The sequence below is a fragment of the Dermochelys coriacea genome, chromosome 15 (genome assembly GCF_009764565.3).
Source record: "Dermochelys coriacea isolate rDerCor1 chromosome 15, rDerCor1.pri.v4, whole genome shotgun sequence".
Classification (NCBI taxonomy): Eukaryota; Metazoa; Chordata; order Testudines; family Dermochelyidae; genus Dermochelys; species Dermochelys coriacea.
The window spans coordinates 15389549-15405849 of NC_050082.1; the positions used below are offsets into that span (position 1 = coordinate 15389549).

At 51.1% G+C, this 16301-nt stretch overlaps 1 protein-coding gene across 3 annotated transcripts in view; it reads left to right on the forward strand.

Annotated features, from left to right (window-relative positions):
* SEPTIN5 (septin 5) overlaps window positions 1-16301 on the forward strand; it is a 70654-nt gene that overhangs the window by 34783 nt on the left and 19570 nt on the right. For 2 of the 3 annotated variants that reach the window (XM_038373240.2, XM_043498079.1), the window contains one exon: window positions 16008-16104. In XM_038373240.2, the coding sequence (XP_038229168.1) occupies window positions 16008-16104 (97 nt within the window). Of the gene's footprint in view, window positions 1-8188; window positions 8502-16007; window positions 16105-16301 lie in introns of those variants that run through there. The other variant, XM_038373239.2, reaches the window with a different exon arrangement.

Consider the following 16301-nt stretch of genomic DNA (forward strand, 5'->3'; position numbering starts at 1 on the left):
AGAGTGGAGTTCCCACCAGCCCTGAGAGACAGGAAAGGCAGGAGGGGTGCCAGGTTGAAGGGATCCAGGAAGGAGAAAGGGTAAAAGAACCCAAGCATGTTGGTTGCTAACTGTTTGCCTGACGGGAAGGTGCCAATGAAAATCTGCAAGGATGGGGCTTCCTCATCCTTGGTTGGCAGCTCGTTCCATTGCCCAAATTCTTCTAGTTAGAAATGTTTTTTTTTTTCTGCCAAACCTTGAGCTTGTTACTTTATTCTGCCTTCATTGACGGTGAATAACTAGACCTGCTCTTCCTGGTAACGTCCCTTTGCTGCTTTGTGGACAGTGATAATCTCCTCCCTTTGCTGTAGGCTGAAAATCGCACTTCCCTTAAATTCACCTTCCGAACCTGTCATCCTTTGGGTTCTTCCATTCTGGTCTCTCTCCAGTTCATCTACACCTTTCTCCGAGCATGGCGCCCAAAACTGAGTGCAGTCCGTGCCCCAGCTGAGGCTTAACTTGTGCCAACCAGAGCAAAACAACCTCCCTGCTTGGCGTCCATGTGATACACGAGGTTGAGTTGCCTTTGCCAAGGATTTCATCTTGAATACACCCCATGTAGCCTAGACAGGGCACAGCCTTTACCTTCTTTACCTGAGGGGTGAACAAGGCTGCCATTTTCAGAACTGTTCTATGCAACCAGGACCTTGCATGCTCCTTGTTTCTGGTTCCCAGAAATGCACTAGGTGATGTGCAGCTTTCTGTGCTCTTCATTAAGTTGCACTCTGTGTGATGTGCCTCAAGCAAGCCTCACTGGGGGTTGTAAGGAAGAGGAAACCAGCTGGTGCAACCAGTGGGAGGGAGCTATTGTATTGCTTGGCTCTCTTGTTCTTGAGTTGCCAGCATTTCTCTGTCTTGTTGTTTGCATCTAATGCTGAGTCCTTCTTATCAACAGCACGCTAATGATCCTCCGGCAACGCGTGAAAGTTCCTTATTCTGCAGCATTAATTATATCCAGGTCCATCCTGCGAACAAGGGTAAAGAAGCTGAGCTGCAAGACTCTGATCAGTGCTTTTCTGCACACTGGGCATGAGGATTTGGACTGTTCCCCCTGCTTGAGAACATGGTTTGAGCCCACCTCTCTAATCTCACCACATATGGAAGTCAAACCTCCAGCCACTTCAAAACCTGTTGTGAGCCTGTCCCACTAGCTATTCCCTTAGCTTCTCTTTCCACTTGGCACTCTGGTCGAGGTGGGGTGAGAGCACAGATACCAAGTGCTCTAGCTTCAGCTCTCTTGATGCTTGGACGGTGTTGTTGGCATCAAAGCGAGTGGTCTGAGCAGCCCAGCCCTGCAGCCGGCCGAGAATCATGGGCTCTTTCAAACAACGCTCTTGGTGTTGCTCGCCTGTTGCTGCCGAGAGGCCTGTGGTCAGGGCTGAATGCCCACATTTTACTGCTTTCAGAATGGCATCCAGGCAGTGACAGCACTGGCAGCCCATCTGTGTTTCCACTAGGCAGATCAGGGAGGCTTGTTCTCATTAGCTAAGGCTCAGGCGAGAAGCCTAGTTCAAGGAGTTGACAAAGGGTGACACTTGCCTTCAGAAGAGCCGCAGTGCTGAAGAAAGCCATGCTGTTTTGTTCTCTCTCCGTCTTATGGCACTTGGTCACCAGCAAACTTGGCTGACATCACAACTTACTTTGGTTTGGCTGTGGGTAGAGACTTTGCTGCAATATCAGGCTCACGCCCAAAGGGGCTTTTACACGGGTCCATAAATTGTGCTCAGTTGTACACCCTGGAGAGAGGACCCTATGCTGACCGTGATGGAGAAGGTTGTCTGTTGCCTCTGCTCCATGCTTTGGTGTGCAGTGAGGGAGATACGCTGGGTTCTTCCCATGGCTACTGAAACCAGGCCTGGATTGCACAGTCTTAGCCAAGGACAGAATCTGTCCCACCATGATTTGTGTGCTGATCTATGTAATTTTGTCTTCGTTCGTTCTGCTGCAGTTTCCTTTCCCCATTTGTCCTGTTAACCCTTGCTGTTCACTGGAGCATTCGTGTTCTGCTTTTCTGAGCTGTGGTCTTCAGTTTTGCCAGCGAACCCAAGCCAAAGCTGTGCATCCTTTTTCTCCAGGGTATAATTTTAGGTTGGGTGGCTGTGTGACGGCATAGCCCATGTCTGTTTTTAATTAAAGGGACCTCATCATGGTCCATACAGCCAAATCTGAGTCTCCTCTTTGTCCTATATGTGCTTGCAAAGTGCATAGAGAAGGAAATTCACCTCTGTCCAGGAAGCCCTCACTAGATATATATGCCACTTACAACCTATTTAGGGGGGTTACGTAATGCAAGGCCCTTGTACTCTGGTCTGCTGCCCAGTGGGGAATTTGACCCATCATTCTTTGTGTTTATACCTAAAACAAATTATTTCAATGGTTTGTCTCCCCTAAGGTAGTCCCAGCATTCGCTCTGCAGCCTGGCATTTACCTTCCTAAGGAGAAAACAATATATTACCAATTACTCAGCACCCCAATATTACCAATTACCCCCCCCCCACACACACACAGCGTGCCCTGCCCCGCCCCAAGCAGCTTGCAATCTAAATAAGACAGGCCAAGAGCTAGAGATGCAGTGCAGGAGAGGGCGGTGGTAGGAATTACTGATTACGAGGAGCTGGGAGGACGATGGCTTGATATTATTCCTTTATTAATGGGTACACACGTGGAAGAGAACTGGAGTTCAGGAAGACCAGACTGTGCCAGGTGATGCTGCTGCTAGTTTCTATGACCATGGCAAAGGGCTTTATTACAAGAAGAAGAAGAACTGACACATGAGATGGAATCCACTTGGCACCGGAGTTCATACCATGCAGTGTAATGTCATGTTCTGTTCCGAGAACATTTGACAAGAAGCTGCATGGCCCAGTGGGTAGAGTCCTCGGGTCCAGTCCCAGCTTTACCGCTGGCCTGACCTTGGCCAAGTCCCTTCCCTTCCTGTTCTTTGTTTTATCTATTCAGACTGTAAGCTCTTCAGGGCAGGGGTTGTCTCTCCCTCCGTGTTTGTACAGCATCTGTCAAGCTCGGTTGTATTCTGTGCCCTCGTCCAGCTCAATCCCAGTGATAAAGAGAGTTAAATTGGAGCGAGAGATCAAGAAGTGGAGAGGCGCAGGCAAGGTGAGAGGACAGAGTGGGGAGGAGAGGAGAGAGAGAGAGACGAAGTCCAGGAGCTGTTGGAAGAAAAGAGGGCCCTGGATCCTGAAATGACCCTATGTCCCTGCTGAGCTCCTGTCTAAAAGCTAATGACCTCAGAGAGCTGAGATAGAATGTGTTGGTCCTCCCCTTGTCAGAGTCGTCATGCATTTGACTTCTAATTTTTGGGGCAGGGTGAGTGAGCTTTACCACGGTGACGGAGTGAGGTGTTTCGAAGGGCACTAGCAGGGTAAGGCTGGGCTTTGATGGGCCTCTGCAAGTTTCCACCTGGAGCCCTGGGAATTCCAGTTAGTGTGGCTGAACCCAGCTCTACAACCATCTCGAGCTGATGGGGTGGGTCTGTAGGCGGGCGTGTTAAAAAAGCACAGAACATGCTTCTTTCTTTGCCCTGTAATTTTTGGTTTGGTGGTTGTGCCAGGTCAGGAGCCAGGATGACTTCCCCTAAAATTGCAGAAAGAGGCTGGGTTTGTGACCGGTAGCCACTCTTCCTAAAGCATTTTTCAATACTGTAGCTCAAACCCTGTAGCTTTAAGAGGCACATTGTAGCCAAGACCTTATCTGCTCTCCTTTGCATTCCAAGGCATGTCCTCCTAGCTGGGATTGCACTCTGGATGCTGTGTGCAATTTAATGCCCTTCAATGATGCAGTAGCCCCTTGTTTTTATCTGCACTGTCAGCACTCCTCCTTGGGCTTACTGGCAGCAAAATGGCTTAGTTGCAACCCACCAGTGTTGCTTCCCAGCTAGGAAAAATGCTCCAATCTATGGTTGCCACTCCAGTTCCTGCTAGGACAGGCACTCCTGGTTGATGATCTGTGGTTGGGGCGATCTTCAGACAATGGTCTGCCAAGCCGGAAGGGACCAGCGAGTGGTCCAAGAGGGGATGATTCACTTATGAAGTGGTTGACAGAATGGAAGAGTTGGAGAAACCCCTGGGTTAGAGGGAACATGTTGAGGCAACAGCTCCTCCTGTGTCCCGGGCCAGTGCCTCAGGGGCTCAGCACATGGGTTTCTTGTGCAGAAAGCCATGGGAACGTTCTTGCTCTTCACCCACAAATAAGCGCCAGGTTCTAGCTGTGGAATCCTCCATTCAGTGGTGGGTGAGGGCAGAAATCTTGCCTTCAGGAGAAGGCCGCAGCCATGTGAGCACTGTCCAACTATCCACTGAGCAGGAAGGATGCCCCCGGGCTATTCACACCCGGCACCAGGCCTTCTGATTAGCAAGGAGTATGTAGCGGTGGCATCCTGTGAGTGAATTACAGTCGGTGGGCCTGATTCTGAGAGGGGCTGAGCCCCCACAGCACCACACGGCAGTTGTGGTGGCTTAACATATCTCAGGATCTGGCCTTGATGTCTGGTGGCCTGAGCTCAGCACTGGTAGGGAGCGAAACGCAGCGTCTGGAATTAGAACAAGCTGGGAGGCTCAGGGGAGGGTTACTCGTGTGTGATGACAGCTGCTGTACGGAGGGAGTTTTCCTGCTCTGGGAATGTTTCCCAGCTCTCCTCCCCTCCCCCTTTTGAACCACCATAATGTCTATTTGTAACTCCCTTAATGACATGTTTGCTGTGATTCTGTATCCTCCTCCTCCCCCCCATTGTCCATCCCTCCATCTCTCCCTATCGCTACAATAAAGATCCAGTGAATTTAGTTTCTTCTCTGGGGGGTTCCATCGGCTGAAGCCATCCTCGGACCTGCTGTGCCCATGGGCCAGTCGCGTCCCTGCTCTGTGCCTCAGTTGCCCCATCTGTGAAATGGGAATAAGGATGTTCACTTGTGTGCTTTGAGCTCTATGGGTGGGAAGTGCCATGCATGTGCTAGGTAGTATTCCTTGTGCCCAGGAGAGCCAGCTGAGGCTGTTTCCGCAGGGGAAGGGCTGAAATACCAGTTAGGACTGAGAGAGAGAGAGAGAGAGAGACTGGCACTGGGTTGCAGCTTCAGAGGCAGGGGAACATGGGGGAGAGAGCAAGATCAGATGACCTTCGACGACGACTCCTTAATGCCTCTGCTAAAGCACTTCAGCTATGGAAAGTTACTGCCAAATATTCCAGAGGAGAGGTCGGAAATGAAAACATAAGGAAAACGCCCTGGAGAGATGGAGCTGAGCAGAGGAGGAGCGGAGCCGATAACACATTCTTTTCCCCGGCAGCTGGAATGGAGTTCTGTTCCTCCTTGTTCATTACAATGGCTTCTTTGCAGCTGGAGGCTGAAACCTCCTGCCTTCCTACACTCGCCTACCTTGCTGGCTCATCAGGATAGAACAACCAGGGGGAGAGTTTTTTAAAACAACAGCACTGGGCATTTAATGGGAAAGATAATGATCATCTTTGGAAAAAGGAATAAGAAGCAAAACTTGGGGAATTTGCCACAGACCGAATCCTCCCACTGTGTCTTTAAATAACAGTCAGAGCCTGGTCTCAAGCTGCAGCAAAGGGTCAGAAATCCAAACTCAGCCTTAACTCACGTCTTGATAAACTCCCTTTTCCTTCTCACCCCAGCCTGAAGAACAAACAAGCGAAGCAGACGGGGGCCTTTTTTAGCACCAGTGTGTGGGCTCAGGCTGAGATGAAGCCCTGGACGCTTGGCCCTTGCTCTGAACTTCAGGGACTGTAACATACATGCCTGTGGCAGATTCAGCTGTGTTTAGTTTGAATGCAGCTGTTGTTGCTAGGGGCCTGTCGCGTGTGGTGGGAGTGCCCGCATTACTGACGGGGAGGCTGTCACAGCTCAATGGTTAGAGGGGCTGCGTTTCACCAGGTTGCAAATCCAGCCAGCCAGCCTCCCCGATTCCCGCCCGCCACAAGAGGCCTCAGGGATGGATCTGTAGTTGAAGGCGGCATTGTACGTATATGTAACATTGTTCCCCAGTGTTGGGAGCCAATCCAGTGTTGGGAGTCAATATTTGTTGAGTATTTTTCATACCACTAGTCACTCAGTAGCCTGTGAACATAGCAAGGGTTTGCACCTGTACAGCCCGGTCCATCTGAGGGGCTTGGAGCACTTTACAGAGTGGCCAGGTGGAAACTGCAGGGCAGTGCCAGCTAATAGGGAACTGTCTGGGAAATGGGTCCTCCAGGAATCGGGCCTGGGTGAGGATGAGATGTAAGCGGCATCCATCCACCCACGACCCTGTAGATGTTTTGTATGAGCCAGCCCTAGGCCACCTGGGCGCTCGGTGTTTTGAATAAAAAGAACGAGGAGTACTTGTGGCACATTAAAGACTAACAAATTTATTTCAGCATAAGCTTTCGTGGGCTAAAATCCACTTCATCAGGTGCATGAAGTGGAAAATACAGTAGGAAGATGTATTATACAGTACATGAAAAGATGGGAGTCGCCTTACCAATTCATCTCCAGAAATAAGGCTCCATCAGAGGGAAGGATGGGAAACCAGGCATGAAATATTTGGGCTGTTTCAGACCAATGTTGCCTAGACACATTTTTCCCTCCTTTTCCAGGTATCCGGCTGGGTCAGGTTGATAGGACTCGCATTCGCTTTCCCAGGGCTTGCAGGGTGTCAAGCCTGGTTCCTCTTGCTCCCTCCTCTGCCTGTGTTTCTTTATGATATCAGGCCTCTGAGAACATATTCTCCAACTCCTCCCTGCTCTGATGTTTACCCCCCGAGGTGTAAAGCCATTGGCTGCTCTGTGGAGGACCCTCAGAGAGACAGCGCAGAGGAACTTACAGCCACCCGGGCTCCCGCGAATAGCGGTGTACAGAGCACATGGGCGGGGCCCAGGATCGCAAGTGCTTATGTGACAGTTGCCATCTGGGCTGACGCGCTGGAGTTTGAACTGGGGACCTCCACAGCTAAAAGCATGAGCTGAAACAAGCTTGAGCTAAAGAGTCAAGGCCTTGGAGCCACTCGTATCCCTCTGTGTATTGGCATCGAGGGGGACTTGTAACATGCAGTCCCCAGTGGGGTACACTGAGAATATTCAGTGTGAGCCTTACCGATCGATGATCCACAGCACGAGAACTGGGGCATAACAGGCCCAGCTAAAGGGTGTGACCTGGGAGAAGGGGGACTGTGACAAGAAACTTTCTTCTCTGTGCCCAGCCTGGAACACACTCGGAGCCCATGGCTTTGAGCATGGTACAAAAAGTTAGAGGTTCCCCCCCGCACCACCAGTGTTGGCATCTCTTGCGATTGTATCTCAGCTCTCGTGATGGTTGATGTATTTCTTAAAGTCCCAGCTCCTAGAGTCATGTGATTCCACGGGAATCTCAGCATTCTTTTTTTTTTTTTTTTAAAGTAAGTTTCTACCCATTGTGGTTACAGAGGAGAGCCTGAAAACATGGTCCGATTGCCCTCAGAAAGTTTCCAACCCAGACCATAAATAAAAACACCCCCATGTGGATTATTTAAAAAAGAAAAACAAGCAAAAATCCTGCATTGTTGTTAAGCCACTTTTCTTGATGTTGGGGGAGGGGACTAACACACATGATTTTGGAGTGATTGGGTTTCGCAATACTGTTTCCTGTCCCATCCGTCCCCCCACTTTTTTGTACCTCCATCCAAACTTAAGTGACCTCCCTAGGATCCAGCAAAGGTCATTTGCCCAATAGAGGTGGGTCTGTAACTAAAGGTCAAACAAACCTGTGCTCCTGACAGGAGATGGGCCTGCACTGCATCTAGGCAAATCCGGAGGCGTTTGGATCTGGGGTGTGGTCTGAACCCACATCTCCTGGAAGCTTTGTGGATCCTTGAAGCATTCAGCCACAGGATTGCCTCTCGTAGGGGGTGCTCAGGGCATGTTTCACCATTGCTCAGCTCCACCAGTCAGTGTATCTAAGGAATACACCAAATTAAGAGTCCAGTTGAAAAACTGGATTCGGCTTCCAGGCTGGGGCCGTGTCCTGTTTGCTTAAAGTGCCCTGCGGGCACTTTCGTCCCGTGAATGAAATTGGCCTGGGCTATTGTGAGTTCAAACCGCCCCCCCCCCAGGTTGCTGTCACTTTGGTCCTATTCTTGTTTGCACGCCCCTCCCGCAAGCCAGGCAGCCTCAGCAACACGGGAAATTCCAACCCGCTGGCTGTCGTGGTAGTGCTCGCCCTTGCAGAGGAGCTGAGCTCTGTGTGTGTGTGTGTGTGTATGCGCGTATGCGCGCAGGCGGGGGGTGGCTGCCTTATGGATTTATTCAAGACTGGGAGTGAACACATGGGTGGCTGTTGTTGTTGGGTTTCTTTGGCCCAGGGCGCCTTTCAGACTCGCCTGCCGGGGTTATGGATTCAATCATTATTCAGGAGCGATTAGTGGAGCGGCTGCTTTCTCCCCGGACGCAGGCTCAGAGAAGCCAGCCGGTCAAGCTGAAGGTACAGGGTGTATTTATAGCAGAGTGTGGCTGGACGGGGGGGGGAATGCTGCCCAAGGAGAAGGGTTTAACCGCGGAAGGGACCTCTGAAGGCAGAGAAGCGGAAAGACACTGGGAAGGGGAAGAGCCAGGAAGCAGACAGCAGGACTGGGTTGGGCGTGAGGGGCTGCAGGGAGGTGTCGGACAGCTGGGAGACGCGTGGCAGAGCAGTGTTGTTTCACGCAGTGACTCCCCTTGGCTCCCATCTGAGTAGGGCAAGGGAGGGACACTGGGTGGGTGTGTACATGTACACACTGCCTGGTTTGTGTTACCATGTTAACGCTGCATTTCACTAACCAGGGTTGTGTGTTTTGTTTTGTTTGTTTTTACTGCTGTCCGGGCTGGTGACCATTTCTCAAGTTCACCCACACATTGTCCTGCTAGGGTTGGCCTAGGAAGGGGGTGGGAGCTGTGGTTTTTGATCCAGGCAGTTGCTTTTGCCTCTTGTCTGCTCAGGTTTCTGAAAAGGGAAGGGGAGTACAGGTCCGTCGCTGTACGCTCACTGCCCTGGCAGAGATGCGGTGTCACATATGCCCTGTACAGAGCACAGTGGCTGCCCTGCATTTATCTGGCCATCAGGAAGGGCACTGGGGAGCTGGCTGGGAACTGAGCACTGACCAACGAGGTTGGAGCACTCTCTGCACCAGTCAGGGGCCAGGACAATGTGTACGGGGCAGCATCCGCTGCGAGCCGGGGTGCAGGCAGGGGGACCGTCAACATCCTGGCTTGGGATGGATCATTTCCTGCCATCTGCCGTTCTCGTGGCATCTGGCTGATTTTCACCATCACACAGCCTTTAACTAGTCCCTAAGTCTAACTAAACCCACTGGGTCAAATTGATCCCTAGGGTAATCACTGGGTTAGTGATCCGGTTGTGTGAAACGGCAGGTTGGCCAGTGGGGGGTGGGGGAGTTGTAAAGGAGATGGGGAGAAGCCAGTATGTGTGCGCATATCAAACTGCTCATGCAGCCCCTCTGGAGGCAATGTGCATTGTGCCGCACATCTTAAATTCCAGTGTACATATGTAGACAGCCCCTGGCCGAGTGCCATAGCAGTACGAAGGATTTCTTCCCTTTGCCCGACACCCAAGTGCCAGTGCTCCTAACAGAGGGGTAGGGTGTGATTTTAATAGATCTCAGCCTACAGGCTGCTGTTACCATCTGTACCCTTTGTGCACCATAAGCACTCGATAGGGCTGACTGCGGAATATGCTGGGATCTCCCCAAGATACAATGTATCATCGTGACCTTCGGCAAACCAGGCAGTGTGTCCCAAACTAGAGATTAGACCCCTTTTGGTTTATAAACAGGGCCCCAAATGTCGGTGACACCTCCGTTTTCACTCTGGCTGGATTTAGCTGTTGCCTGTGGGGCATAGAATCATAGAAGATCAGGGTTGGAAGGGACCTCAGGAGGTCATCTAGTCCAACCTCCTGCTCAAAGCAGGACCAATCCCAACTAAATCATCCCAGCCAGGGCTTTGTCAAGCTGGGTCTTAAAAACCTCCAAGGATGGAGATTCCACCACCTCCCTAGGTAACCCATTCCAGTGCTTCACCACCCTCCTAGTGAAAAAGTTTTTCCTAATATCCAACCTAAACCTCCCCCACTGCAACTTGAGACCATTGCTCCTTGTTCTGTCGTCTGCCACCACTGAGAACAGCCGAGCTCCATCCTCTTTGGAAGCCCCCTTCAGGTAGTTGAAGGCTGCTATCAAATCCCTCCTCACTCTTCTCTTGTGCAGACTAAATTAGCCCTGTTCCCTCAGCCTCTCCTCATACATCATGTGCCCCAGCTCCCTAATAATTTTCGTTGCCCTCCTTTGGACTCTCTGTAATTTGTCCACGTTCTTTCTGTAATGGGGGGCCCGAACCTGGACGCAATACTCCAGATGTGGCCTCGCCAGTGCCGAATAGAGAGGAATAATCACTTCCCTCAATCTGCTGGCAACGCTCCTACTAATGCAGCCCAATATGCCGTTAGCCTTCTTGGCAACAAGGGCACACTGTTGACTCATATCCAGCTTCTCATCCACTGTAATCCCCAGGTCCTTTTCTGCAGAACTGCTGCTTAGCCAGTCGGTCCCCAGCCTGTAGCAGTGCATAGGATTCTTCTGTCCTAAGGGCAGGACTCTGCACTTGTCCTTGTTGAACCTCATCTTATTTCTTTTGGCCCAATCCTCCAATTTGTCTAGGTCACTCTGGACCTTATCCCTATCCTCCAGCATATCTACCTCTCCTCCCAGCGTAGTGTCATCCACAAATTTGCTGAGGTTGCAATCCATCCCATCATCCAGATCATTAGTGAAGATGTTGAACAAAACTGGCCACAGGACTGACCCCTGGGGCATGCTGCTTGATTCCGGCTGCCAACTAGACATCGAGCCATTGATCGCTACCCGCTGAGCCCGACGATCTAGTCAGCTTTCTATTCATCGTATAGTCCATTAATCCAATCCATACTTTTTAAACTTGCTGGCAAGAATACTGTGGGAGAGCGTATCAAAAGCTTCACTAAAGTAAAGATATATCACGACCACTGCTTTCTCCTCAACCACAGAGCCTGTTATCTCATCATAGAAGGCAATCAGGTTGGTCAGGCATGACTTGCCCTTGGTGAATCCATGTAGACTGGTCCTGATCACCTTCCTCCAAGTGTCAGGGTCACTCCTCCAGAGTTGTGTGACATCCCGAGGCCTTCGTGCGGGTGTGAGGCTGACCCTAAAGGACATGCACGCAAAGGAGACAGCAGGGCTCTGCCTGGAAGGATGTGGCTGTGGCTGACCTATCTCTGTGCAAGTCTGGCTTCCTGCCTGCTGCTGCTATTTTATTTGGGGCCAGTGGGGCTCCTTTAGGCATCTGGGTATCGTGGGCTATGTTAGGTGAGGCTTGGCCAAGCTCCATATTAGGACTGTGCAGGGGGAGAGGGAGCTTTTGCAGCGTTACCCTTCCCTGAGGTCCAAGCCCCCAGCCTACTGGACAGCGGGATTTTACCTCTACTCCCGATCCACAGGTGGGAAAGACACCTGCCCTCCTTCACCAGCTGTGCTCAGACGTCATGGAGCCCACCATTCCCCCTAACACGGTGTTCCCTGCTCTCCCCAGGCGGATGACCCGAGAGCGTCACTGTTGGGTATTAAGGAATATGTCTATTACCGCAGCATCACTTTGAGCGTAAAAGGCACAAACAAATAATCAAATCTAATAAACATGTTGGATTTATCGTATGACTAGGGCACCACCCACCTCTAGGCCTCGTGGGCTTTCTTGATTGAATACATCATCCTCTCTCTGCGGTGCGGATGTAGGACTCAGGTAGCTGACTTAGAAGCCATATTTGCCCTCCATTGAGCCCAATGCGCCACAGGAGGCTGTGGTGTTACACCCAGCAGGAATCTGACCTGTTATTCAGTGCCTGTAACACAGCATCTGGTGGGCCTGTGTGCAGCTAGTCGGTCCATGCTGAGATAGATATTTTGGGCTAAATTCTGCCCTCAGATATGCATATGCAGCCCCCACTGAAGTGGGTGGGAAATGTGCACACATGTCTCTGGGCAGACGCTGATCCATGGTATGTGTCCCATGATAGACTGCTTCGACCTGGCCTTGTTCGCTCTGAACTTCTCTGTCTGGGACCTCAGTGGGGTGGGGTAGGCAAGCTACGTTAATATGAAAACACTAAATAGATCAAAGTATTTAAAAGACCAAAGTGCGTTCCTCAAGGGAAGGGAGGAAGCCCCATTAAAGCAATGAGGATCTCCCCCCCCCTTTTCCTCTGGGGGAAACTGCTTCTGCACCCCACCTCCCCACACATACAGTTTGGAGCGTGTACACTCAGCCAGGCTCCCAGTGCAAGAAGGCCAGCTGCGATTCCCTTTAGCACTTGACAAAGCTATCCCTGAATTGGTCAGAGGAGTCGCTGGGGAGCAATGGGAGGGTTTCCCCTTCCCGGAGACTGAGCTGCCTTTGCATTAGCCATTCTAGACCAGGGTTAAAATACAACGAAACTGGAAGGGGAGCTCTCCTTATCCATCAAGCAGCCCCAGCTGGGGGGAGGGGAGCTCTCACCCTAGCCCTTGACTAGGGATGAAACTATCATTTTCAAAATGCCGAAGGGAAGGCATTGTGTCGGTGAGTGAGCTATTGATTAAGGCATCAGCCTGGGCCCAGTAGGATCTGTCCGTATGAAATGGAGCAGCCAGTCTCCTCTAAGGTGTACGTAGAAGGAAGTAACCAGCATTACAATAGGTCTAATCTCTTCAGTTTGGCCTGAGTAGCTACTGGAGACTCAATAAGCCAAACTCACCCAGGTTTGATTTCATTGAAGTTAGCGGAGTGACGCCAGAACTCAGTTTGGCCCATCTCTCCATTGTCAGAGGCGGAGTTACCTCATCTGGTGGCTTTTTTTTTTTTTTTTAAAGAATAAACGATATGGGACAGGAGCATTATTGCACCGTTCCTGTTCCTAAGATCCCCCAAGATAGGAGCTGGTGATTAACTGCTTCCAAAGACCATTCAGAATGACCCACATCTCCCTCCTGTACCAAACTCAAAGCGCGTCTGTGTGAAAAGGGACTAGCAAAGGGTGCTGCCTGTTTAAGTCAATATTGATTTACCACTGAACAACACCTAGGGCCTCCTGTGTTATTGACCGTTGTATTTTTGATTGCAAGCCAAGCAGCCAGAAAGCAGAAGAGCTCTGGCACATAACACACATCCAATAGAGGGATCCCTTTTCTTAGTCTCCCGATTCCTTCTTGCAAACTGACACTGACCTTTTCTTACCCTTCTTAGCACACTTCTCATCTGCCCTTTGCAAAGCACTCCGGAGCGTGTTTCCCAGGCAGCTCTCCCGGCAACATCCAAGGGAGTTCGGTGCATGGAGAGGTTAAAATTCCCCTTGTAATAATGAAGCCTGACATTGCCCCGCAAGCCTCAGATCCGTGCCCTCCTTTCCAGTCGGAGGAACCCAGTGACAGACCTGGAGCCTCTGTCACTTTTTATTGAGAGAGTTTCTTTCTTCGCTGCTGCTGCTTCCAGGGCCTGTGGTTTAGGATGTCGAAACCTTTTAGCTCAGCCAGCTAAACGCTTGCCTGGGAGGAACACTGGGGTGCTGGTTCTAATCCCACTTCTGACTTCGCTCTGTGATTGTGATTTCATGTGTTCATGGCCCCCCTCCCCACCGCATCTAAATTAACTAAGGATGGGAAGGAAGGAATCAGAGGGGATCCATGCTGAAATGTAGTGTAGAGTCAAGCCCAGGAGACTGGGATTAGAGCCTCTGGCCACGCCACTTGTCAGGGTTAGAGCGATAAAAATGTCACGGGTCTGGCAACCCCATTGGGAGACTCACCCCAGTAGCACAACACACATGATTTGGGGGGGGTTGCCCCAAATATTTGCTTTGGTGCAAGCAGCTTCTCCAGGCACTGCGCAGCTGGGGGTGAAGAAGAGGAAAGATGAGGGCACATCCTCAGCAGGGGTTAACTGGCTCCTGGCAGTAGGCAACCACGAAGGGGGCAGTTTCCAAACCCAGGGATGGAAGCATTGATGCCAGTGCCGGGTTAGAGCTGCAAAAGGCTCTTGGCTGTGCTGGTCTGTGTGGGTGGCGTGAATCCTGATGGCGGGTTTGTTTTTAAGCCAGCCACGGCGGGTTTGAAACACAGAATTTGGGATGCATCCATCGATGAATTGTCACATGGCTGAGATTTGGACAGTATGTAAGACGGGAGCATGTTTGCCAGGTCCTTGCTCACCTGCCTCACTTGCCTGCCCCCCCTCTCTAGGGGTTGTGGGGGACAGGAATATGCATGCAGCGTTGCAGCAAGCAGTGGGGCAGATCTTGCAGCTGGGCTGTAGGGAACCGGGAATGATGACTGAGCAGACTTGGCTGAGAGAATGACTCCTCTGTGTAGCAAAGGCAGTGTGTAGCCAACAGTTCTTCCCAAGATACATGAGCTATGACTGCAGTATTCATGGGCTTTTGCTGAGCTGAGCTAGAATTTGTGGCATGATAGATACCCAAATTGGCTCTTTCCCCAGGCCCGAGAAAGCTATCTGTCACATCTTGAAGCCAGCATTAACACCTCTGGTGAGGACGGGACCGCTGGAGTTAGCTCTTCTTGGGTCATGCCTGCTGTGATAGCTCCGGGAAATAATCCACCTGTGCTAAAGGAGAGCTGCCTGCCTCACTTGATGAGATCCCACAAACTTTACTTTAATCCGCCCTGGGTTTTATCCCTTTATGGGACCGTGTGTGTGCAGAGGCATGCGGCGTGTATCGGTAGGTGTCTCATGCACGCAGCATGTCACATGCAGGACTGTTTTGCAGGTAGTGTGTGTTTACTTCGTCCATGCAGCATTTGTACCATTTTGTTCCAGCATGCATTTGTGAAGTGTGTGTGTATGTAGCATACAGCTGTGTATTTTCGTGCGGTGCGTGTGTAGGAACGCAGCAGGGTTGCGTGCATGCAGGGTGTCCCCTATGCTTGCAGTATGATCGCCCAGGTTACATGCGGTTACAAGAGTGCTGTGTAAAAAAAAAAAAAAAAAAAGAGAGATGTCTGTATCAATGTAAATAGTTGGTGAATAGGTAAGGTGCTCACAAATGTGCAGTATTGGTTCTGGCTTTTGTAGGACCAGTAAAACTTCTTGCTCTGCACTGCCAATGGCTTCTTTTTTGCAGCTCTTAGATGCAGCTAGAATGACCTGCCTGCAGTATTGTCCAGCGAGTGCACTTCCAACAAGGGGGAAGTGCATGCATGTAAGAGAGGCCCGATGCATGCTGCACGCTTGTATTCCTGCATGGGAGAGGTCAACGCAGGTTTGCGCTGAGCTCCAGTGATGGAAAGGAACAGGGAGGCCCAAAGTGCTTTATTATCCCTTGAATGAAAGTGCCTGTACCAGGGCAACACCAAAGATGTTCTCTGCTACTTTGCCTTCTCCATTTCACTCTGCGGCCTCCTGAAACTTGACTCTCTTTTGAAATAAGCAGCTCGAGATAGGCCGGATTGCTCACTAATCAGCCCGAATGCAAGAGAGAAAACCCTGAGAGAGCCAGCCAAAGGCAGTCCCTCATGCCCTTGTTGTTACACAGCACTAGAGTCTTGGCAGCACTGGCCATGTTAATTACACAGGCTTGTCCATTGCAAAATGTACATTTTTCCCTTTCTTTGGAGAGTCAAAGGAATATCAGCCCTGCGGCCTGGACTGCAGGGGACCTGGAGAAAATCTCACACTTGGTATCTATGATGGTGCTGGCAGGTTTGTCTGTTGCTGTGCCGGTCAGGAGGAGGAGAAGGGCTTGGGAAGCTTATGGAAAGATGGAACGCCCGCCTCTGCTCTTGCAGTTGGGGATGGGGGATGCTGATAGGAGCCTGCCAGAGCCCCAGCCCTTTCGCAGTCATGTGAGAATGGCCTGGTTGGCTGGCAAAGCAGCCCATGACCTGTCCCTGTCTGCCTCCTTCCTCAGGACCACGAGAAGCAGTATGTGGGATTCGCCACCCTGCCTAACCAGGTGCACCGGAAATCCGTGAAGAAGGGCTTCGACTTCACCTTGATGGTAGCCGGTGAGATTTCCCTGCCACCCCAGTGGGTTCCCTGGGAGCCTTGCTGCCTGCCTCCCTGGATAAGGCTCCATTGCTGCTGGGCGTAGTGTTGGGAGGACATGCTTTGTGTCCCAAGGAGCTGGTGCTCTCCCAGTGCAGAGCTGTACGGCGCAAGCACCCACTGGAATGACCACGGCTACTGAAGGAGTGGGGAACTG